We start from the raw sequence: 18,067 nt of genomic DNA, 5'->3' as shown, positions 1-18,067 counted from the left end.
GAAAAAACAGGAGTCATCTACAGCATACAGTGCAAGGACTGTAACTGCTACTATGTAGGTCAGATTAACACCAGACAAACCATCGGGTAGAAGACAATTCCCTAATCAAGGAAACTCCAAGGAGAAAAGCACACCCCCACCAGCACTGGAAGGGCAAGTTACAGGGAGCAAACCCCACACCATAGGTAAACTGGGTAATGAAATGTCTGCAAGCAAACAACCAAGCTCAGAGAGCACCAAGGACTCCACAGATCATGGCTTGCGAGGCTAGGAAAGAATTCTGCCTAAGAATCTGGAGAACCGCTAAAGCCGGTCATTAGCAGGACAGTCATCTAACGTACCTTCCTTCCCTTTAAAATTATCCCTTTTTTCTTAACTGTGATTTTAACCCTGGTGGGCCTTTCAGTGACTAGATTGCACATATCTTTCCATGCCTTTTTCTTTTTAGAGGATTTCTCTGACAGTGATGATGTGTTTGCAAAGGAAATCACTAAGTGGAATTCAAATGACTTCCTGGATACTCTGGAGCGACCCAATGAACGGGATGATGTTCTAGGTAAGCAAAATCAATTTCCATGTTCCTTATAGAATAGCAGGGGAACTTTGGGTATTGTGGTCCAGCTCTCTCAACTGCTAAGAAATCCCAAGTTCTGTGTCCAGAGGCCTCAAATTCTGCAAAACCATAATTCTAAAAATAGTTTGGTTTTTGTTTCATGTTTATGCAGTTTTATTATATATGTGGAGTATTTTAGGGCTGTGGCAAAATTTTAAAAAGGTGTTTCATTAGTAATCATGAGGAGGAGGAGGAGGAGGAGGACAATAGGACATCCTCTGAAAGATGCTTCCCTCTCCATTGATAAGGGGAACCACACTCTAAACCCCTTTCATTTTCTTGTTTTGTCTCTGATTTAAAAAAAAAAAATCAAGTATTTTGTAGCTTTTCTTAGGCATAGCACTTTTCTATTAAAATAGAAGAAGCCCAAATCATCTGCTCTCGGTTTCCACATTAGAAGTTAGATTCATTTTTCTGTAGTATAATCCTCCCATGCTCATGGGAACTTCTCTGCTTTTTGTTTTAAGAATGGGGGCTTTGCATGAGAATCTCTCTCTGTCCTTCGAAGTAAACCTGGGAGAGCCATTCCTCCTCATGCAATCCCTGCCTATGAGTACTGCCCTTTGTGACCTCTGGAGTCTGTCATTGCCCCTCTGCCTTTTCTCCACCTTGCCACTCACCGTGACATTAATTTCCTTTGCAGTTGATGCTACTGGAGTAACCAAGGCAGATAGTGATGTCCCTGCACCTGGCCCACCAGAGGTGAGTGAAACCATGCCTGCCACACAGCATCTCTGCTTCACTGCCTTCAGCTGTTGTGGCCCCAAGCCATTGGAGAGGGCTTGTGATGATTACAAGACTACTGCTGTCCTATCCTTGGCCAATTTTTCATACCCTTGGCTGCAGTACGTGGCCAAATTTAATTCCCCCATCACACTTGGATGATGTGCACCACCTCCAACAGGAGATCTCATCCTCACAGTTCCCTGTGTATCTTTCCTTAGGTTGGCTCAGAAGGGCTCTCTGGGACGTGCCGTATTCATGCCCTTTTCCTGATCCTCCACAGTGGCAACATCCTAGACCAGGGTGTAGGAGAACCAGGCTCCAAACAGGCCGATGTGCACACACTCACTTCTACCTTGGACTCAGTCACCCGACTGCACTTCCCTGAAGCATTGGGGCACATAGCACTCCGCCTAGTGCCCTGTCCACCGATCTGCGCTGCTGCCTATGCCCTGGTCTCCAAGTAGGAAGCATGTTTTTTTCAAGCTGCTGAAGACTTGGCACGAGTGGTGCTGTTGGGCTGTCTGCCTGAGAAAACAAGAATTACAGGCAACCTAGAGTGTGAAGGGGCTTAGTGAGGGCAGTGGTACCTGCTCCTTCACTAGGAGTGGTTTTTTGGTTCTGAGCTCCAGAAGAAAATGTGGGGCCTGTACTTTGCACTAGCTTGCGTACGGTGGAGCCAAGTAAAGTACTTGAAGTATGTGACGTACCAGTCAGAGTGAGTACCCAGGAAGGTGAACTGTGCTTTGGGCAAACACTAATGATTGCTGGGCAGACTTTCCAAGGAAATTCTGTTCCATCTTTTCAGAGTTAGTCTCTCTCTCTTCAGCTGCTCACAGCTCTGGATATTGGGCTAAACTCTTACCACAGGTCCTTAATTTTAAATGATTGCTGGCCCATGGCCAGTTCTTTAGCTGTGTATAGAGAATGCCTTCTTTTCTTACTGGCAGGTAGGTGGTTGGTGTTTTAGCCCCCGGGCATGTATCAAAAAAAGGTGGCTTGGTGATTATACCCGGGGGAGGTGGGAGGGTACTTTCTGAACTCTCTACAAAGATGTAAGTTGCCTGTGTTTTAGGTTGTGTCTTGATCATTCCTTTCAACTTGTCTTTCCTAGACTCAGCCCCTACAGCCACGATGGTGACAGTCTGTCCAGTAGCCAAGATCACATCCCACTGGCTGCTTTGCCTCTGCTTGCAACCTCCTCGGGCAGTTACCAGAGTGCGGTTGCAACTGTCATTTCCCGCACCAACCAGGCCTATGCCAGTTTCATTCACTCCCCGGATGGCATGGGCTTCTGTGGCCAGGTTAGATTCCTGGCGATTTTCAGGGCTGGTATAGGAATTTGGAGGTGGAAATCTAGAACTTTGGAAGAAGGACCTTTAATTCCTGTGGCTGAAATGCCCCCAGTGGAACAGATATTTAGATCTGCATCCTGTTCTGTTTTTTTTTTTTTAAATAGAGCTGTGATGTTTTATTGGAAGAAGTAATTCAGGAAACATTGGGGCAATATAGGGAAGCAGAGATACAGGGATGATGATAGAAATCAAACTTTTGGGATGTGGAAACTTCTGCATTACAAATAACCCGTCTTTACCCATTCTTTTTACAACATTAACATTTGCAAGATTTCTTAGCTCCACCATAACAGTCATAGCAGTTGAGGTCTTCAGATCCCCTATTTTATATATTTCCCTATAATCTTAAGGACTAGAAGCTTGTTATTCCCGTCTGACCATGCAATGGTTGTGCACTATGCAGTATTAGAAAATTACAGCACTTAGTGCCCAAGCCACCAATTCAGATATCTCTGGTATGCAGTTCTATTTTCCTGGTAGCCTTTTTGGACATGGTGTGGAGCAAACCAGTCTTGAATATAAATTCTTGAAGACTTCCTCGGCTACTCCGGTCATAGTACTTCACATTGTAGGGAAGAGGTAGAATATGTCTTTCGGAACCTACCTGTCTGGCTTCCTTGAAAATTTGGCAAGAAAAGTGCTGACGCTTTGAGTGTCTTACATTAGCAATTTATTTCTTCTCTCCTGACAGGTGCTGCTGATTGGAGACTGTGTGGGGGGGATCCTGGCCTTTGACGCCCTGTGCCACAGCTGTGCTGGTGGGTCTGGCAGCCATGGGAGCAGCCGCCGTGGCAGCATGGTCAGTTCCTGAGCCTGGGGATGCCTCTCCTTACCCATGACTGCGTTCTGCCTCTTTTGAATTCTGAAATGGGCAAGTTGACAGAGTAGTTATCTGCTGAAGGGATGAACTGAAAATGGATGAAGGGGAGTAGTATTTTCTTCTGACTTAATTCTAGAGATGAACTGCCCAAGTAGGCCTGCTCTAGAATATAGCCTAGGAGGCCAGATGAGTCAGCTGCCCTGTTTCCTTTCTGTTGAGGCCCAACTGCAGGGGTGGGCAGTGTTTTTGCAGCCAGGAGCCCCAGCCACTTTAAATCCCGAGGACGGATTGAGGGAGTGAAAACTTCACAGAAGGGGCAGTGTTCTGTCATGGCTTCTGTTTGTTTTGACTAAAAGAGGCATTTTGTGGCTGTTGGAGTCTTACGGTACCTTTGTTAGTTCCTACTTTCACCTCCAAACACGGAAGGCTATTCAGCAGCTTGCCATTAAATTTTGGAAGCCTGACCTGGGGAACTTTTCTGTGGGCGTGATCTGCCCTTCTTTGCCTAAAGAAAAGGCATTCTAATTTCCTGAGCAGAAGAGAAATTTGCTCAGCACTCCATGTTTCTTTCCAGAATGCTGAACTCCTGTCTCCAGAGACCTCTGTCGTGCGAGATCCACTGCTCAAGAAGCCAGAAGCATTAGGGGGGGTTGGCCGTGCCAGTCCTGAGCCAGGGCTACTCCTTCCTACTCAGAAATACTGTGACAATGTAGCTCAAGAGGGTGACTCTTTACAACAGCAGCAGCAAATCTTGTCCAGGTGAGAGATTAAGGAATTTGAGGCTGTAAAGCCAAGCTGGCGATTAGGTATCAGTTTAATCTGATCTGCTTGTTTGCCTGTTGGGAACAGAACTTAGCCAAATCAATGAATTTCTTAAACCCTAAAGAACATACTCAAAACAGACTGCTCTGGCCCCAGGATTCTGCTGAACTTTCCACCTTTAGAGCAAATGTAATGAAATCACGGGTGCACAATATAGAGCCCTCACGGAGTTGCTGAATCCCAACTGCCAGTAACCAATATTAGAATTGCTAATGGTGATGATATCATTTTCTGTAGTGCTAAGAAAGGTGGAAAGAGATGACCAGCAGCAAGGTGGATGGGCTCAATTACAGCAGCAATGGCTGCACCACTGGAAGACCTGAAGGATCAGGTTAGGGACAGATACCCTCCCGGAGAATGTTTATGTGATCACTGAGGGTTGATACTGACCTGATGGCACTAATAAAAAAATACGGAGAGTTGTAGTTCAGCAACATACAGTAGTAGTTCATACGTTGTGCTTCAGGGGAATCATCCCAAATGACCTCCGTTCCCAGGAAAGGTAGAATTTTGGGAGAGAGCTGTGGCCATTCCCTGGTTGTGTGAGAAGTTGCTGTGATAATAATAATTAATGTTGTAAAGATAATTATCACTGGAGATGTGCGATATTCAGATCTAAAGTAGGCAGGGATGCTTTGGATCCAGCGCAGATCTCTTGCTGTACTGGGTGGCTGTCCCTTAAAGGAATCATGCTTTTCTTGGGGCTTGTAGGGGACCACACAAGTCAGGCAAGCAACAGACAGCAAAGGTGACCCTCGTGGATTCTAAGTATTCTTGCCCACTTCAGATCCAAATACTTATGCCTATAGTTAGCAGTAAGAGGGATGCTGAGAGTTGTAGGTCAGCAACTGTGAACCAGCTGGGCTGGTGAAGAAGCTTCTTCAAACTGAAGCATCTCTTTCAGTAGTTTTAATCTCCACTTTTTTGTTACACACTTCAGTTAAATTTCTCCTTTTCCTTCTTAAAATTTGTTACTGGTTTTCTGTTTACTGTTATGCATCCTTAGTTTCTTTAGGGACTAAAATAAATAGACAAAAGTAAGTTGTGGGCTATTTGGACTTGGTTAGGGACTATTTGTATTTTCTGGCAGGGACATGATTTTTTTTCCACCTGTCTTTAGCCTGCAGTCTAGTGTGCCTGCCTCAGAAACAGAAGGAGACCCTCGACGTAGCAGTAACTCTTCGTCTTCAGTGGTGGAGACTTTTGAAGGCCCTGGCATGGTTGGGAAGCTGGAGTTCAAAGTGTCTGGTTTTTTCTTATTTGGCTCACCTTTGGGATTGGTACTTGCACTTCGTAAGACAGTGATGCCTGCCTTGGATGGTAAGAACATTTTTTCTTCCATCTTTCTGCATTTCCCCCCATTTTCTGCTTTTCTCATCCATTGTAGATACAGCAATTTACACAGTCTTTTGTATCTTTCAGTGGCTCAAATGCGGCCATCCTGCAAACAGATCTACAACTTGTTTCATGCTGCTGATCCCTGTGCCTCCCGTCTGGAACCTCTGCTAGCTCAACAGTTTCATGCTATGCCTCCCTTTGGGGTCCCCCGCTATCAGAAATATCCACTGGGAGACGGCTCCTCCACTTCATTAGGTGAGAAAAACCATGAAGGCCAGGCTTGCGTTAGGTTGGTAGCACTAAATATTGGACTGGAAGGGGCCTTGGCCTGACCTAGCAAGGTTCTGTTGCTCCTTGTCCCTTGGAAACACGAACGTGGGAGGCTGGGCTATAGCCTAAGTGAGATACAGGAGGTGTTTGAGATGTGGTTCTGCACTTAGGGAACTGCAGAACCCAAGATTTGGGTTTCGTGGTTTACAGTACTACTGAATGAACAGGTGGTGGTGGATTCTTTTTAAATCTAGGACACAAGGCAGGACAAAATGCATGTTTTAGGAGAGGTCGTTTTGTTCAATAATCAGGGCACTACCTTGTTCTCAACAATATGCTACAACGGGGATGGGGGCGGGGAAATAATATATAAGGGGGATTTCTCTGGAGCCGGTTTCTTAAGGCGGTAGAGCAGCCATGTCCCTTTAGCCCTTTGGTGGGAGGATGTCACATTTTTATATTATTTATTCTTGTCGCTGCATCTATTTTTTAGTGGAAAGGCTTCCACAGTGGTTTATTTAATCTGACATAGAAGAAAGGAATGGAGAGGGACAAAGAAGAAAACAAGCAAAAGGTCAGACACATTTGAAAGTGCTTGACTTGCTGGAAGGGAAATAGCTTAGGAAGAGAAGGAGCCTGATAGACTTGATCTCTCATCAGAGTTAGTCATTAGTTTTGCTTTCCATTTATTACCCTGCGGGAGTGGTATGTTAAAATGTTCTTTTCTTTGCATTGAAAATCAGCATAGAATAAATGGCAATGGTATGAGGTAGACATCTCTGAATAATAGATTTCTACTTGTAAGGTATGTTATGTGGAGGGACATCAGAAGTTCTGTTCCCTGCGGTCTGAAGTGATAACCACCACTCGTTCTGCTGCATGTGCCGATTCACATGCAGGGCCTTTCTGCACTTGAGGGTAACCAAGGCAGAAACATGTTCCGGTAGCATCTTTATTGCTTTTAGTGTCACAATGACATTGCCTTCTTTGGGTCCCCAGCCCATGAGTGAGACAATATTAAGTCCTCCTAGCTCGATTGGTGTTAAAGTAGTATTTCTCCTTTTAAGCCAGTTCTGGTCAAAGGCATGTTCTTCTACAAATGGTAACAATTCTTCCACATATTGGTGATCATCCAGTAGCACAAACAGCTTTTGAAACATTTTATCTGTCAGACCCAAGGAGGAAGTTTACTTCCTGTCTCAGAAAGTATATTGAGTCATTTATAATGACAAGAGGGGAATTTCCTTTTTAGTTCTTTTTCTGGCTATCAGCAATGTAAATTTGAAACTTCTGCTGAGTAGAAATGTATAATTTATATCAATTTTATTCCATTGCTTTTTCTTTTTAGAACTGTAGTTTTTAAATTACTTCCCTTATTGATATAGGTAGATAGAATATGTATATGAAAGAAAGTGCATATGTGTGAGAGAGGAGAACTTGTAGAATGCTGTATAAATTAAGAGGAGATTTAGATGTGTTCCTGACTGGTGACTCCATTGTTCTTGAGCTGTATCCTACATTCATCTGCCTGGACACCCTAAGGAGCCTTTCATGCAGGCCTCTCATGCACTCTGATGCCATGTTTCATTGCATTGCAGATGTCTGTAGAGAGGGAATTCAGCAATGAGTATTTCTTGAGAAATTGGAGCCTAGAGAGAGAGTGCTGATTGCAGGAGGAAGTCCATGGAATTGACTACAAACACCAAGTTATGGTGTTTATTTATTATACTTATATCCTGTGTGTTATTCAGCAGCTCAAGGCTGCATACTTGGCACTCCCATCTTCTGTTTTCCCTCCAAACAACCCTGTGAATAGGTTGGGCTGAGAGTGAGTGACTGGTCCAAAGTCACCCAGTGAGCTTGAGGGTGGACTAGAACTGAGTTCCTCTGCTCCTAGTCCAGCTTTTTTACCACTACGTCACATGTTCCATGGCATGGTTGAAACTACTGCTGTAGCATGTGTGTTTATAAAGAACCCCTAGATTAGAACTGTATTGAAGGAATTGTGCTTTTCAACCTTCTGCCATCTGGCTAAGTTAAGCTAATTCCCAAAAAGAAATTACGAGAATTACAGTTCCAACACAGCTGGAGACCATTACGTTGGAGAAGGCTGATATTGCAGTACAGTAGTGGAGGACTGAGCATATGCCATATCGGTGTTCACCTCTGCTTATGTTTCTCCCTGGACTAGCTGACGCCTTGCAGAGTCACTCTTCCCTCTTCGTGGGTGAGCTAGACCTCGTGACACCACCGACTCCAACAGGTGCATTTGGGGGTTTCTGGAAAGGAAATGAAGGAGCTGCAAGTGACAGCACTGTAACCAGCACCAGTGAAGTTGTTAAGAGTGAGTTACTTGCTGCCTTTTTATACTGAAACTAATTTCCTCAAAACCACAGTTCAGATCTGACTGTACATCTGTTGTTCATCCTAGTCAGCTTCAAGCAGTGTTTCTCAACCTTATCAACTTTAAGCTGTGTGGACTTCAACTCCCAGAATTCCCTAGCTAGTAAGCTGGCTGGGGAACTCTGGGAGTTGAAGTCCACACAGCATAAGGTTGACAAGGTTGAGAAACACTGGCTTAGAATGTGGTAGCAGGTCATTTGGTATTATGAATCCATTTGCTGATAGGAGAGGTTATCACAAGTTTTCTACATTTAAAAAGCATTTTCTTTTTAAAATTCATATTAGTTTTTTGCAGGTTGAATTCTGTTTTTATTGCTTTAAGTATTACAAACAATAAAGTATTAGGAAGCTTGTCATCCAGTTATTTAGTTGAAGTACAAGAAACCTATATGTCTTTTCTGTGTCTCTCTTGTATCTAAGATACTGATGTATAAAGCTGTTGTTTCACATCAGCAGTTCAGAAAGAACTGCCTGGTGCTTCTTGAATAGATGCATTGAAGATTCAGTCAGGAATCTGAACAAAGGGTCTTGTATCTGTGAAGCAAATGAGTACATTTTGCAGAGGTTGCATATTTGCTGGGCTGCCAAGAAAATACTTGTTCATTGAGTGGAGCACCCAAATTCCACAGTGTTGCCATAGCTTGACCACACTGGGCCACTTTGTGTCCCTTCTGAAGTGGAGTGCCCGTGGGGATTGTGTTTCTCAGCTAAATACATCCAAGAGCTATAATTGTGGATAAGAATGTAGTTCTGTGCAGAGCCAGGCCACTTCAATTTCCCTGGAACAGAATGTTATAAAACAGCTTTGAAAGTTTTAGCAGAAGTTTTGGTAGCTAACACCAAACTAGATATGATGTTAAATGAATATTTGCATTTAGCATGTGAGGTTTGTATGTTTGTTTTAAACGCCAGTCATTAGCTGGGGGTGGGGACTGACATGTATCAGAATTTAATCATTAAATACAAGGCTGTATCTTCCATTGAGGGACCCCAGTGGGGGAGTAAGATATTGAATTCTTTTGCCATATCTTCAGCAATACTTAGAAACTAATGCTAATTGCACTTTTAAGCATCTGCAGTTTAAAATTAAAGATGCATTTAATAGCAAGTGCCCTTTGATCCTTGAGTCTTTTGTGATTTCTTTGGGAGGAGCAGGATAGATTGAAAAGGTATTCATTAGAGTATTAGTGAAACTGTTCACCAGCTGCTGTTGTGCTGAGGTTTTGCTCAGAGTCACCTCCTTTGGCAATTCCTGCCTTCTGCTTTTATTAAGAATACAGGCAACATTAACTTGCTGGAAAGAAATACATGTTATTTGTGTTACCTTGGAAATGAGCTTGCTCACTATAATTCTGCTCTAGCATATGTTAGAACATGGATACTGTTTGCTGCTGCTAGTCAGTACTGCCTCTAGCCTTCTGGAGAATCCAACACTCTCCCACGTTGTAACTTTATTCATGTATCTTGATAATAGTGACTGAAAAGACGCGTTTTGCTGGCTGTTTTGTAATGCGTTGTTCATTTCTGTTTTGTCACACATTTTTGTTCATTTCTGTTTTGTCAAGTAGTATTTAAGTGTCCAGTTGAGGACTTGGTCAGTGTAATGTAGTGCTTTTTGATTGTACTAATATCTGCAAAGGACTAGTTGTTTTGACAGATATACTATATCTGCATTAATGTTTTTAATATTTTTATATAGCCTTTATAAGATGAAAGATATGATGCACTGGTGCACAGGAGAGAAAAGTTTCTTCCCCATTTCTTTTTCTGGGATTCTTTTCCCCAGTCCTTTGCATCTTTATATGGTTACTCTAAGGTAAAATATAGAGAAATATTACAAAAGGATGCCCAGTAAAAGCAGCCAGACATGCCAAGGATCTAGTTAACCTTTTTAGAGGAGAGAAGAAAAAATATAGGGGCATCTCCAGGGGGATCGTCCTAATATGATTTCTCCTCCCCTTTGGTCTAGTTCTGGATCGCTGGTGGGGTTCTAAGCGCGTCGACTACTCTCTCTACTGCCCCGAGGCCCTCACGGCCTTTCCCACCATCACCCTGCCTCACCTTTTCCATGCCAGCTATTGGGAAAGTGCTGATGTAGCTGCCTTCATCTTACGCCAGGTGGGCTATTGCAAGCAAGGTATAAGCTTAAGTGTGTATGTCCTGTGGAACCGGTGCCTTCCACTGTTTGTTTTGATAAGAGGCATCTAGAGGAGCTGCCCTCAAAAGCGACTTAAAGATGACCTGGGATTGTCTTTCAGCCTGCCAACCTAGCAGTGCTGAGGAACAAAGAATCACTGCCCCTCTGCCAGGCTGCTGTAGGTCTTAACAGTAAAAGAACTCCCATCACCCTCCACTCCAGGCAAAAGGAGAATGAAATAGATTGCTTTAATGCATACGCACACATACCCCCCCATGACATCCTCATTTTTATTTTGTTATATGCAAAAAGAAAAAAAAAAGTATTTCCCATGAAAAAAGGAAGGAAGGAAGGAAGGAAGGAAGGAAGGAAGGAAGGAAGGAAGGAAGGAAGGAAGTCATTTTCTTGCAGTTTTTAAACACCCCATTACTGAGTCAGAAATAAGTTGTCTCATCTCTTGAACACTGTTGACATCACAGGATTCAGAAATAATGCAGGATCCTCCTTTGGAAGCACTCTGAAGTAGAGGGCATGGAAATCAAGTGTGCTTTGGTGGCTAAATTTTACTTTGACAGGTCAGGTCTAGATGAGTTCTGAGACCCAGAGTTTAGCTGCTAAATCATGTGCTTAGATTTCCAAATGTCCTACATTTAATTCTTAGCATTTCCATCCAAAAGAGTTTGGATGGAGTTTCTGGAGAACGGAAGAAGCACGGCATTAGATAAACAACTAGGACCCAACTGCCCTAGGTTTTATTCCAATGCCCCCTTGTAAGATGCATGACACCCACTCCACCCCATTCTGCTGCCAACATTTCTATTTCTCCTTCCTGTGTTCTAATTTAATAAAATTATAATAATTATCAGTGGAAATAGATGTAAATCATAACACTTTTCAGTATTTTCTCTGTCTTCTCTTTTGAATCTCAAACAGGAAAAAAGTTTGGCAAGCAGGAAAAATGCTTGGTGGGGGAGAGGAGATTTATTTTTGCTGCTTTTCAGGGTACACCCACATAGCTGTGTAGGTTTGAACATATGTGCAATTTTATGTTTAAAGTTAGATTCTGCAGTGTGTAATTGCAGTTGTGTTACATACAGTAATTGCACAGGCAGTTAGAGGACCTAAAACAGCTGCACAATTTCCCACTTCTCCCAGGATTATAGCATTGTACTTGGCTTAATTCTGAAGCCAACATTTGTTCACAACTCTACAGGTGTTCATGCAGCTCTACAGTGCAACAACAAAGAAGCAACTTTCGCGGATACCCTTTCTCCTACAATTACTGTGTCACGCTGCACCTTTTGGCATCTTTATGTACAATAAAACACCAATGACCTTTAAAACTCTGGCTGCTTCTCCCAGAATTGCAGTTCTGTACATTGCTGTGTGGTGCTTCGTTTTGTATTACCCATCATAGATTAAATGCCATATTCATTAACAAGTGCCAACTCAGCAAAAATTGCATTTGGAAAAACACCAGGGCAGCAGTGCCTCAAAGATAATAGGAATCTCAGCATCTAAGCCGTGAGCCAGATTCCTATTCTGAGGCGGCTAGTAGAAGCATAGCCAAGGTGCTTGCCTTGTCCGGTTTTGAGGCAATATAGATGCGGAAAATTAAGGAACTGTTCCCTTTAAGTCAGTGTTTCTCAACCTCAGCAACTTTAAGACGGGTGGACTTCAACTACCAGAATTCCCCAGCCAAGCCTTAAAGTTGCTAAGGTTGAGAAACACTGATTTAAAGACTGGATACACATTAGGGTAGGGCAAGTCTGGGAATCGGTCTTTTTGCCTGGTACTTTTCGGGGCCTAGAATTTATAGTCTCTGATTGCAGGTGATTGAGACGGAGCAACATCAAGTGACTGAAAATGAGGAGAGTTCGATCTACAGCCCGGCATTTCCCCGTGAAAAGTGGCAGCGCAAACGCACCCAAGTGAAGATCCGGGTACGAACCTGCTGTCTCTTCTAGCAGCTGTTTGGTCTTTCTCTTGCAGTTTTCAGGGATTGTTGAGGTCTGGCTAAGGCTGGAGCGGTGGCTTTGTAGGAAGGTATATGGTCAGATTATATTTCTTTTGTGCCCATCACCAGCGCTGATCTCACTTTGTCTTTAACTCTCCTACACATTGTAACAATCATTTCGATTCTGCAGGAACGACATACTGTTGCTGTAATTCAGAAACCAGATTAATCTGATTTTACTTAGATAATAACATTATTTGTAAAATGTGCTTAGAGCAACATACTAGGTTTTTGTATTGAATGGAAGAGTCACTTCACTTTCATAATACCTTGGATTTCCTCTTTCTAGGTTCAGGTTTGGCCCCTGAAATGAATTACAGGTAGTCCTTGCTTAACAATAATTCGTTTAGTAATGGTTCAGATTTAAGACGGTGCTGGGAAAACCAACTAGCGACTGGTCCTCACACTTAAAACCATCACAGTGTCCCCATGGTCGCATGATCACGATTTGGGTGCTTGGCAACTGGTTCACATTTATGACTGTTGCAGTGTCCCATTTTCACTATTTTCAACCTTTCCAGCTGGCTTCTGACAGGCAAAATCAATGAGGAACTGTGTGATTCACTTAACAACCACATGGTTCACTTAACACTGTGGTGATTCACTTAACAACTGCCAAAAAAGGTAAAATTGGGTCAGATTTGCTTAATGACTGCTTTGCTTAGCAACCGAAATTCTGGTCCCAATTTTGGTCATTAAATGAGGACTACCTGTAGCAGCAAGCTTTATGGAATGAGATGGCTGTGAGCATTGACACCCAAAACTTGAGCTACTGGCAGGCTAAATGTAGGGTCATAGAGCTAAATGTAGGGATGAAAAGAGTCTGTGATCCATCACTCATAATACATAAAAGGTGATAAAACAAGCTTACCTTCTCTGGTGGAGTACCACAGTGGTTGTTTTATTAGTAGGAAAAACTCAAGACAAGAAATCCCTATAATTCTTGTGGCTGTTGATTTTACTTTTAAAGATACTCTTACATAGTTAACCAAACTGGCACACAACCAAGAAAAAAGACCTGTTCAGTCCCACAAATGTCCTTCTGATGCAGCTAGAGGAACAGATAGCCATTATGGGCTAAGATTCTCCTGCCTGCTCTGAATAACTCTTCATTGTTGTATGAGTTTCATTCACGAATTGGGAGCCAAGGTAGTTAAATTCTCAAACCAGCTCTGTTGCAATCTTACTGCAGTCATCCACTTCTTGGGAAGTTATCCCCTTGTCCAGTTTTGCAAAAACGAGGTTAATAAAAAATTCTGGCTGTTTGTTTTCCAGAACGTTACAGCGAACCATCGTGCCAGTGATGTGATTGTGTGTGAGGGACGACCCCAAGTCCTTAGTGGGCGCTTCATGTATGGTCCACTTGATGTGGTAACTCTCACTGGAGAGAAGGTAACCAGGGGTTTAGTTCTAAGGTTGACTCAGCAGGGCAAGTGAACAGTGAGGTGGGGTGTAATGCTGGCATGAGCCTGAGCAAGCAGCATTACTTGCTGTAAGCCTCTTTTCTGGTGGGCCTCTAAACATTATGCAAAATGTTCCACTTGTGAATGGCTGTCAGCCCTTTAAGTAGACCAGACTTAGAAACCAATGCTGTGTAGGTCAGTACTACTTTTTTATTGTAACAGCCTTAGTTACAGAATCTTGCAAGTCTGAATATCTTCATGTGAGTGAGAGAGGGGCTTATCTGAGATGTTTTCTCAAGTTACTTTCTTGGCCCAGGCTCAGACTCCTTTTATCTGACTGTTGCCTTGGTGGCCGCTCTTCCTCTTGTCTTTCAAGGCCATCTCTCTTCCCTCTACGATGGCAGAAGGATGAAGAACTGATACTGGACTAGGGGCAAGGCTTTCCTTGGGACTAAGGAGGGGAACAGAAATAAGCAGGTTGCAACTTGAAATTAAAGCTTATCCAGGACTATGGGATGGAACTTGACCTCCAGAGGGATTCTTAGATTTGTTCTGAGAACTTCCCTAGTTCTTGTGTTTAGGTGACCAAGGCAGCTCCGTTGTTGTCAGGGGACCTATTGTAGAACCACCTCCTTCACTTCTCAGACCACCTCTCAGTGCCAATTCCCCATTTGCCCAGGGTTAGAGTTGTGCTGAGGTCATCAGCGATACGAGCCTGGGGGACAGCAGTCTAAAATGAGAGGGTGTTTTTCTGGGGGGAGGAGAGACTGAAAGAAGCCATTCAGATTAAAACTGTGGAGGAGAGCAAGTGTTAGGATAGGAGGGCAGGAAAATAATTCACAGGCAAAATGGGGTAGATGTGGCTGGGGCTGTAGTAGGACAGTGCCGCAATTGAGCCTAGAGAAGGCAAAGAACAGAAGTTTTCCAGAGGGACAGAGGAGTTGTAAGAAAAAGGGAGTAGAGATAAACAGAATACGAAAAGGTTGTTAAGTGGAAAATGGGTTTTTAAAAACTGGCCTAAACTGATGGGGGCGAAGGAAGGGCTTGTGCTCTCTCCCTCCATTGCTAATGACAGCTGCAATTTAGCAATCTGAAGGTGTTATTTGTGGCCAGCAGTGCAGCAAAACAGGTACGTGTGGTGAGGTAAACACTGCTGCCCTGATCTCTTTTCAGGTGGATATCTACATCATGGCACAGCCGTTGTCAGGGAAATGGGTACATTATGGCACAGAAGTGACAAGTGGCAGTGGGAGGCTTTCTTACACCCTTCCTGAAGAGAAGATGCTGGGCATTGGCATGTACCCTATCCGTATGGTGGTGAGGTGAATGCATGGTAGATCCTTTCCTGTGCTTGATCTCTTGAGCAGCCTCCTCTGTGCCAGATATTCTCTTCTGCCATCCAGGAAAGCTTGTAACATATTATTCATATATGCATAAAGCGCTACAAAATTATTTATTATTTTGGTTGCAGCCCAATATTGTGGAATGTACCTTCTGGACCAGAAGGGTTCAAGTTTGGCCTTGGCAGCTATTTATCACGCAGGTTGAATTGTTACAATCCAGTTGCCTGCCAGTGGAAGTAAGCAACTGGTGGCCCTTTAGATGTTGCTGAACTGCAATTCCCAGCAGCCCCAATCAGCATGGCCGATGTGGGTGCTTGGAGGTGTACTTCACCAACAGAATCCCTATTCCTGCAGGTTTATGGTAATAGTTGAACTGCTTGGCCTTTTCCTTTGGTTTTCTGAACTGTAGGAAAAAAAACCACCCTCACTTGCTTCTGTCCTCATGGCTTGTTTGAATGCAGAAGTTGAGCATTTCTGATTCTGAGCGTGCAGAAATATTTGCTTGTGGGCTGACACCTTTCCGTCTCTCCACAGAGGTGATCACACCTATGCTGAGAGCTTTCTGACAGTGGTAGCTAAGGCCACCCCTTGTGTCGTCTTTAGTATTGATGGCTCCTTCACAGCTAGTGTCTCCATTATGGGCAGTGACCCCAAGGTGCGCGCTGGTGCTGTTGATGTGGTAAGGTAGGTTAATGGCCCTCCTCAGAGACTCCTTGTATTTTTTTGAGCCAACTGATCTACTGTTTCTCTCTCTTAAGGTCTCCAAAGTCTGTGCCAGGACTGTAGAGAAATTCTTATATACGTTACATTCCTCAACAGATTTATTCCCTGGTATGCTTCCTCATCCTGTAAAACTTTTTCTCCCAATTCTTGGCCTAATTATTTTTTCTCAATCAAGTAGAAATTTTTTAAAAAGAAAAGATCTCTAATAAGTTACACAATAATAAAAAGGCAGTTTAAAGTACCAATTGAAAACAGTTCTGCTGTTTTCCTTCACACTTATATTAAGGTTGCTTGCCAGTTTCCATATTTGTCAGTGCCAACATGTATCAAGATGGATTTCTTGGAAGAAGCTTTTGTTAAAGCAACTGTATTTCTTTTTTTTCTACTTTAATGTAGCATTCTAAGCATCACTGTTCTTTTTATGAAAAGAGAGAGAAGGCATGTGCACTTGCTCTCTCAGCTTTAATAAACAGTCTGGTAGCTGAATATTGATCATTAGAGTTTTCTGTGAATCAGACCGGTTTCATACCACCAATATATGCATTTGTCACAGAATGCAGATTCTTTCTATTGTTTTCAATGTCACTGTAGTTATGGAAAGAAAGGCCGTCTTTATATAACATCCCAAATTATCACATGAAATTTATTTCAGTAAGAGAATTACTGCAGATTTGAGACCACAAATCCTTTGCCAACATAGCAAACACAGAGGTATCAGATTCAGAGAAGATGAAGATACGGGTATTGCCCACTGAAGGGTTTTTAGCAGACTCATGGAGGGTAGGAGATGGGTCTCTCAGTTACCCTTCACAGTAACAAAATGGACCTCTTGTTCAGAGTCAGAGTACCATGAAGGAAGGTACCAGTGATAACTATTCCCTCCCTGCCCTGGTTGTGACTTTTCCAGAGGTAAGACATATTTATAATCTGTCTCGCCATTACGCATCGAACACGCATCCATGGATCCTTGGTCTGGTGACTCAACAGGGCTGTTTTTTAAGGAAACGTGGTGCAGAAATGCTATAAACACAAAATGCCCTTTTGTTACAGCTTTGTCATAACCAGACCCAGCAATATCTCCTAGTTACAGTCATTCTATCTTCATACTCCAGAGTAGGGACAGGCAATTTAGATGTTACGAACTACCACTCTCACAACCCTTTGCTGTGTGGAAGGGTGCTGAGGAGAATTAGTGTGAAATACTTGGAGAAACACCAAGTTTTTAGTTTCTTTCCCCGAGGTAATTGTCTTTCCCTCTGCTTTTGTAGGCATTGGCAAGATTCTGGTTTCATGATAATCTATGTGACAGGGCGTCCAGATATGCAGAAGCACCGAGTGGTGGCTTGGCTGACCCAGCATAACTTCCCTCATGGCATTGTCTCTTTCTGTGATGGCCTCACACATGACCCTCTACGCCAGAAAGCTGCCTTTCTACAGGGCCTTCAGCAAGAGGTATGCAGGTCCTTGTGTTCTTGCACAACCAGGAGAGGCACAGAATAGCGGTGCTACTTTGCTGTAACTAATGGGGCTTGTGGAAAAAGCTGAAGGCATAGCAGGGCCCAACTGTCGGAGGGATGGCCTCCTGGTGTGAGCCTGTCTCGCCAAAACATTCTGCAGAAGAGGCCTCATTGCTGTGCTTCCCTGGGTGGCATATGGCAGGGAGCCTTTCCCCACATTGCTGCAAGGTCAGGCTGTGGAATGCATTCCTTCTGGAGTTGTGATGGTCCTTCCTCTCTTAATATTTACAACATGTGTAATGATGCATCACTTTCACCAGGCTTTGAATGGTTATTTAGTGTTAATATTCATTTTAATTTATGGCTTTGGTATTTCTATCTTCTGTATTTTAATTATGGTTGCACTTGTGTATTAATTTGAATAGGAAGGGCCTGAAATGGATTTAAAAATTTTAAAATGTCTTTGCTTATTTGTTGTAGGCAGAGGTCAGTATTGTGGCTGCGTATGGTTCCACCAAGGACATCTCGGTCTATAGCTCTTTAGGGCTCCCATCGACCCAAATCTACATTGTGGGCCGGGCTGTGAAGAAATTACAAAGCCAGTGCCAGGTATGGAGTTGGCTCAGCTACTGTCCTGCATGGC

General features: G+C 43.3%; 2 protein-coding genes across 2 annotated transcripts in view; one reads left to right on the top strand and one right to left on the bottom strand.

Moving 5' to 3' along the window:
* The window catches only part of NDUFV1 (NADH:ubiquinone oxidoreductase core subunit V1), a 171,451-nt gene that overhangs the window by 88,631 nt on the left and 64,753 nt on the right, over positions 1 to 18,067 (bottom strand). The window lies entirely within an intron of this gene.
* The window catches only part of PITPNM1 (phosphatidylinositol transfer protein membrane associated 1), a 30,643-nt gene that overhangs the window by 11,273 nt on the left and 1,303 nt on the right, over positions 1 to 18,067 (top strand). The window contains exons 7-22 of the mRNA XM_063289140.1: positions 449 to 556; positions 1,257 to 1,315; positions 1,558 to 1,799; positions 2,451 to 2,640; positions 3,383 to 3,490; positions 4,086 to 4,270; positions 5,454 to 5,653; positions 5,756 to 5,926; positions 8,133 to 8,285; positions 10,314 to 10,462; positions 12,314 to 12,424; positions 13,774 to 13,890; positions 15,075 to 15,223; positions 15,779 to 15,928; positions 17,236 to 17,419; positions 17,905 to 18,033. Of these exons, the coding sequence (XP_063145210.1) occupies positions 449 to 556; positions 1,257 to 1,315; positions 1,558 to 1,799; positions 2,451 to 2,640; positions 3,383 to 3,490; positions 4,086 to 4,270; positions 5,454 to 5,653; positions 5,756 to 5,926; positions 8,133 to 8,285; positions 10,314 to 10,462; positions 12,314 to 12,424; positions 13,774 to 13,890; positions 15,075 to 15,223; positions 15,779 to 15,928; positions 17,236 to 17,419; positions 17,905 to 18,033 (2,405 nt within the window). The remainder of the gene's footprint in view (positions 1 to 448; positions 557 to 1,256; positions 1,316 to 1,557; positions 1,800 to 2,450; positions 2,641 to 3,382; positions 3,491 to 4,085; positions 4,271 to 5,453; positions 5,654 to 5,755; positions 5,927 to 8,132; positions 8,286 to 10,313; positions 10,463 to 12,313; positions 12,425 to 13,773; positions 13,891 to 15,074; positions 15,224 to 15,778; positions 15,929 to 17,235; positions 17,420 to 17,904; positions 18,034 to 18,067) is intronic.

This window comes from Candoia aspera, chromosome 1 (genome assembly GCF_035149785.1).
Source record: "Candoia aspera isolate rCanAsp1 chromosome 1, rCanAsp1.hap2, whole genome shotgun sequence".
Taxonomy (NCBI): Eukaryota; Metazoa; Chordata; class Lepidosauria; order Squamata; family Boidae; genus Candoia; species Candoia aspera.
The sequence above is the reverse complement of the archived record's forward strand: the minus strand, read 5'-3'. Positions and strand labels throughout refer to the sequence as shown.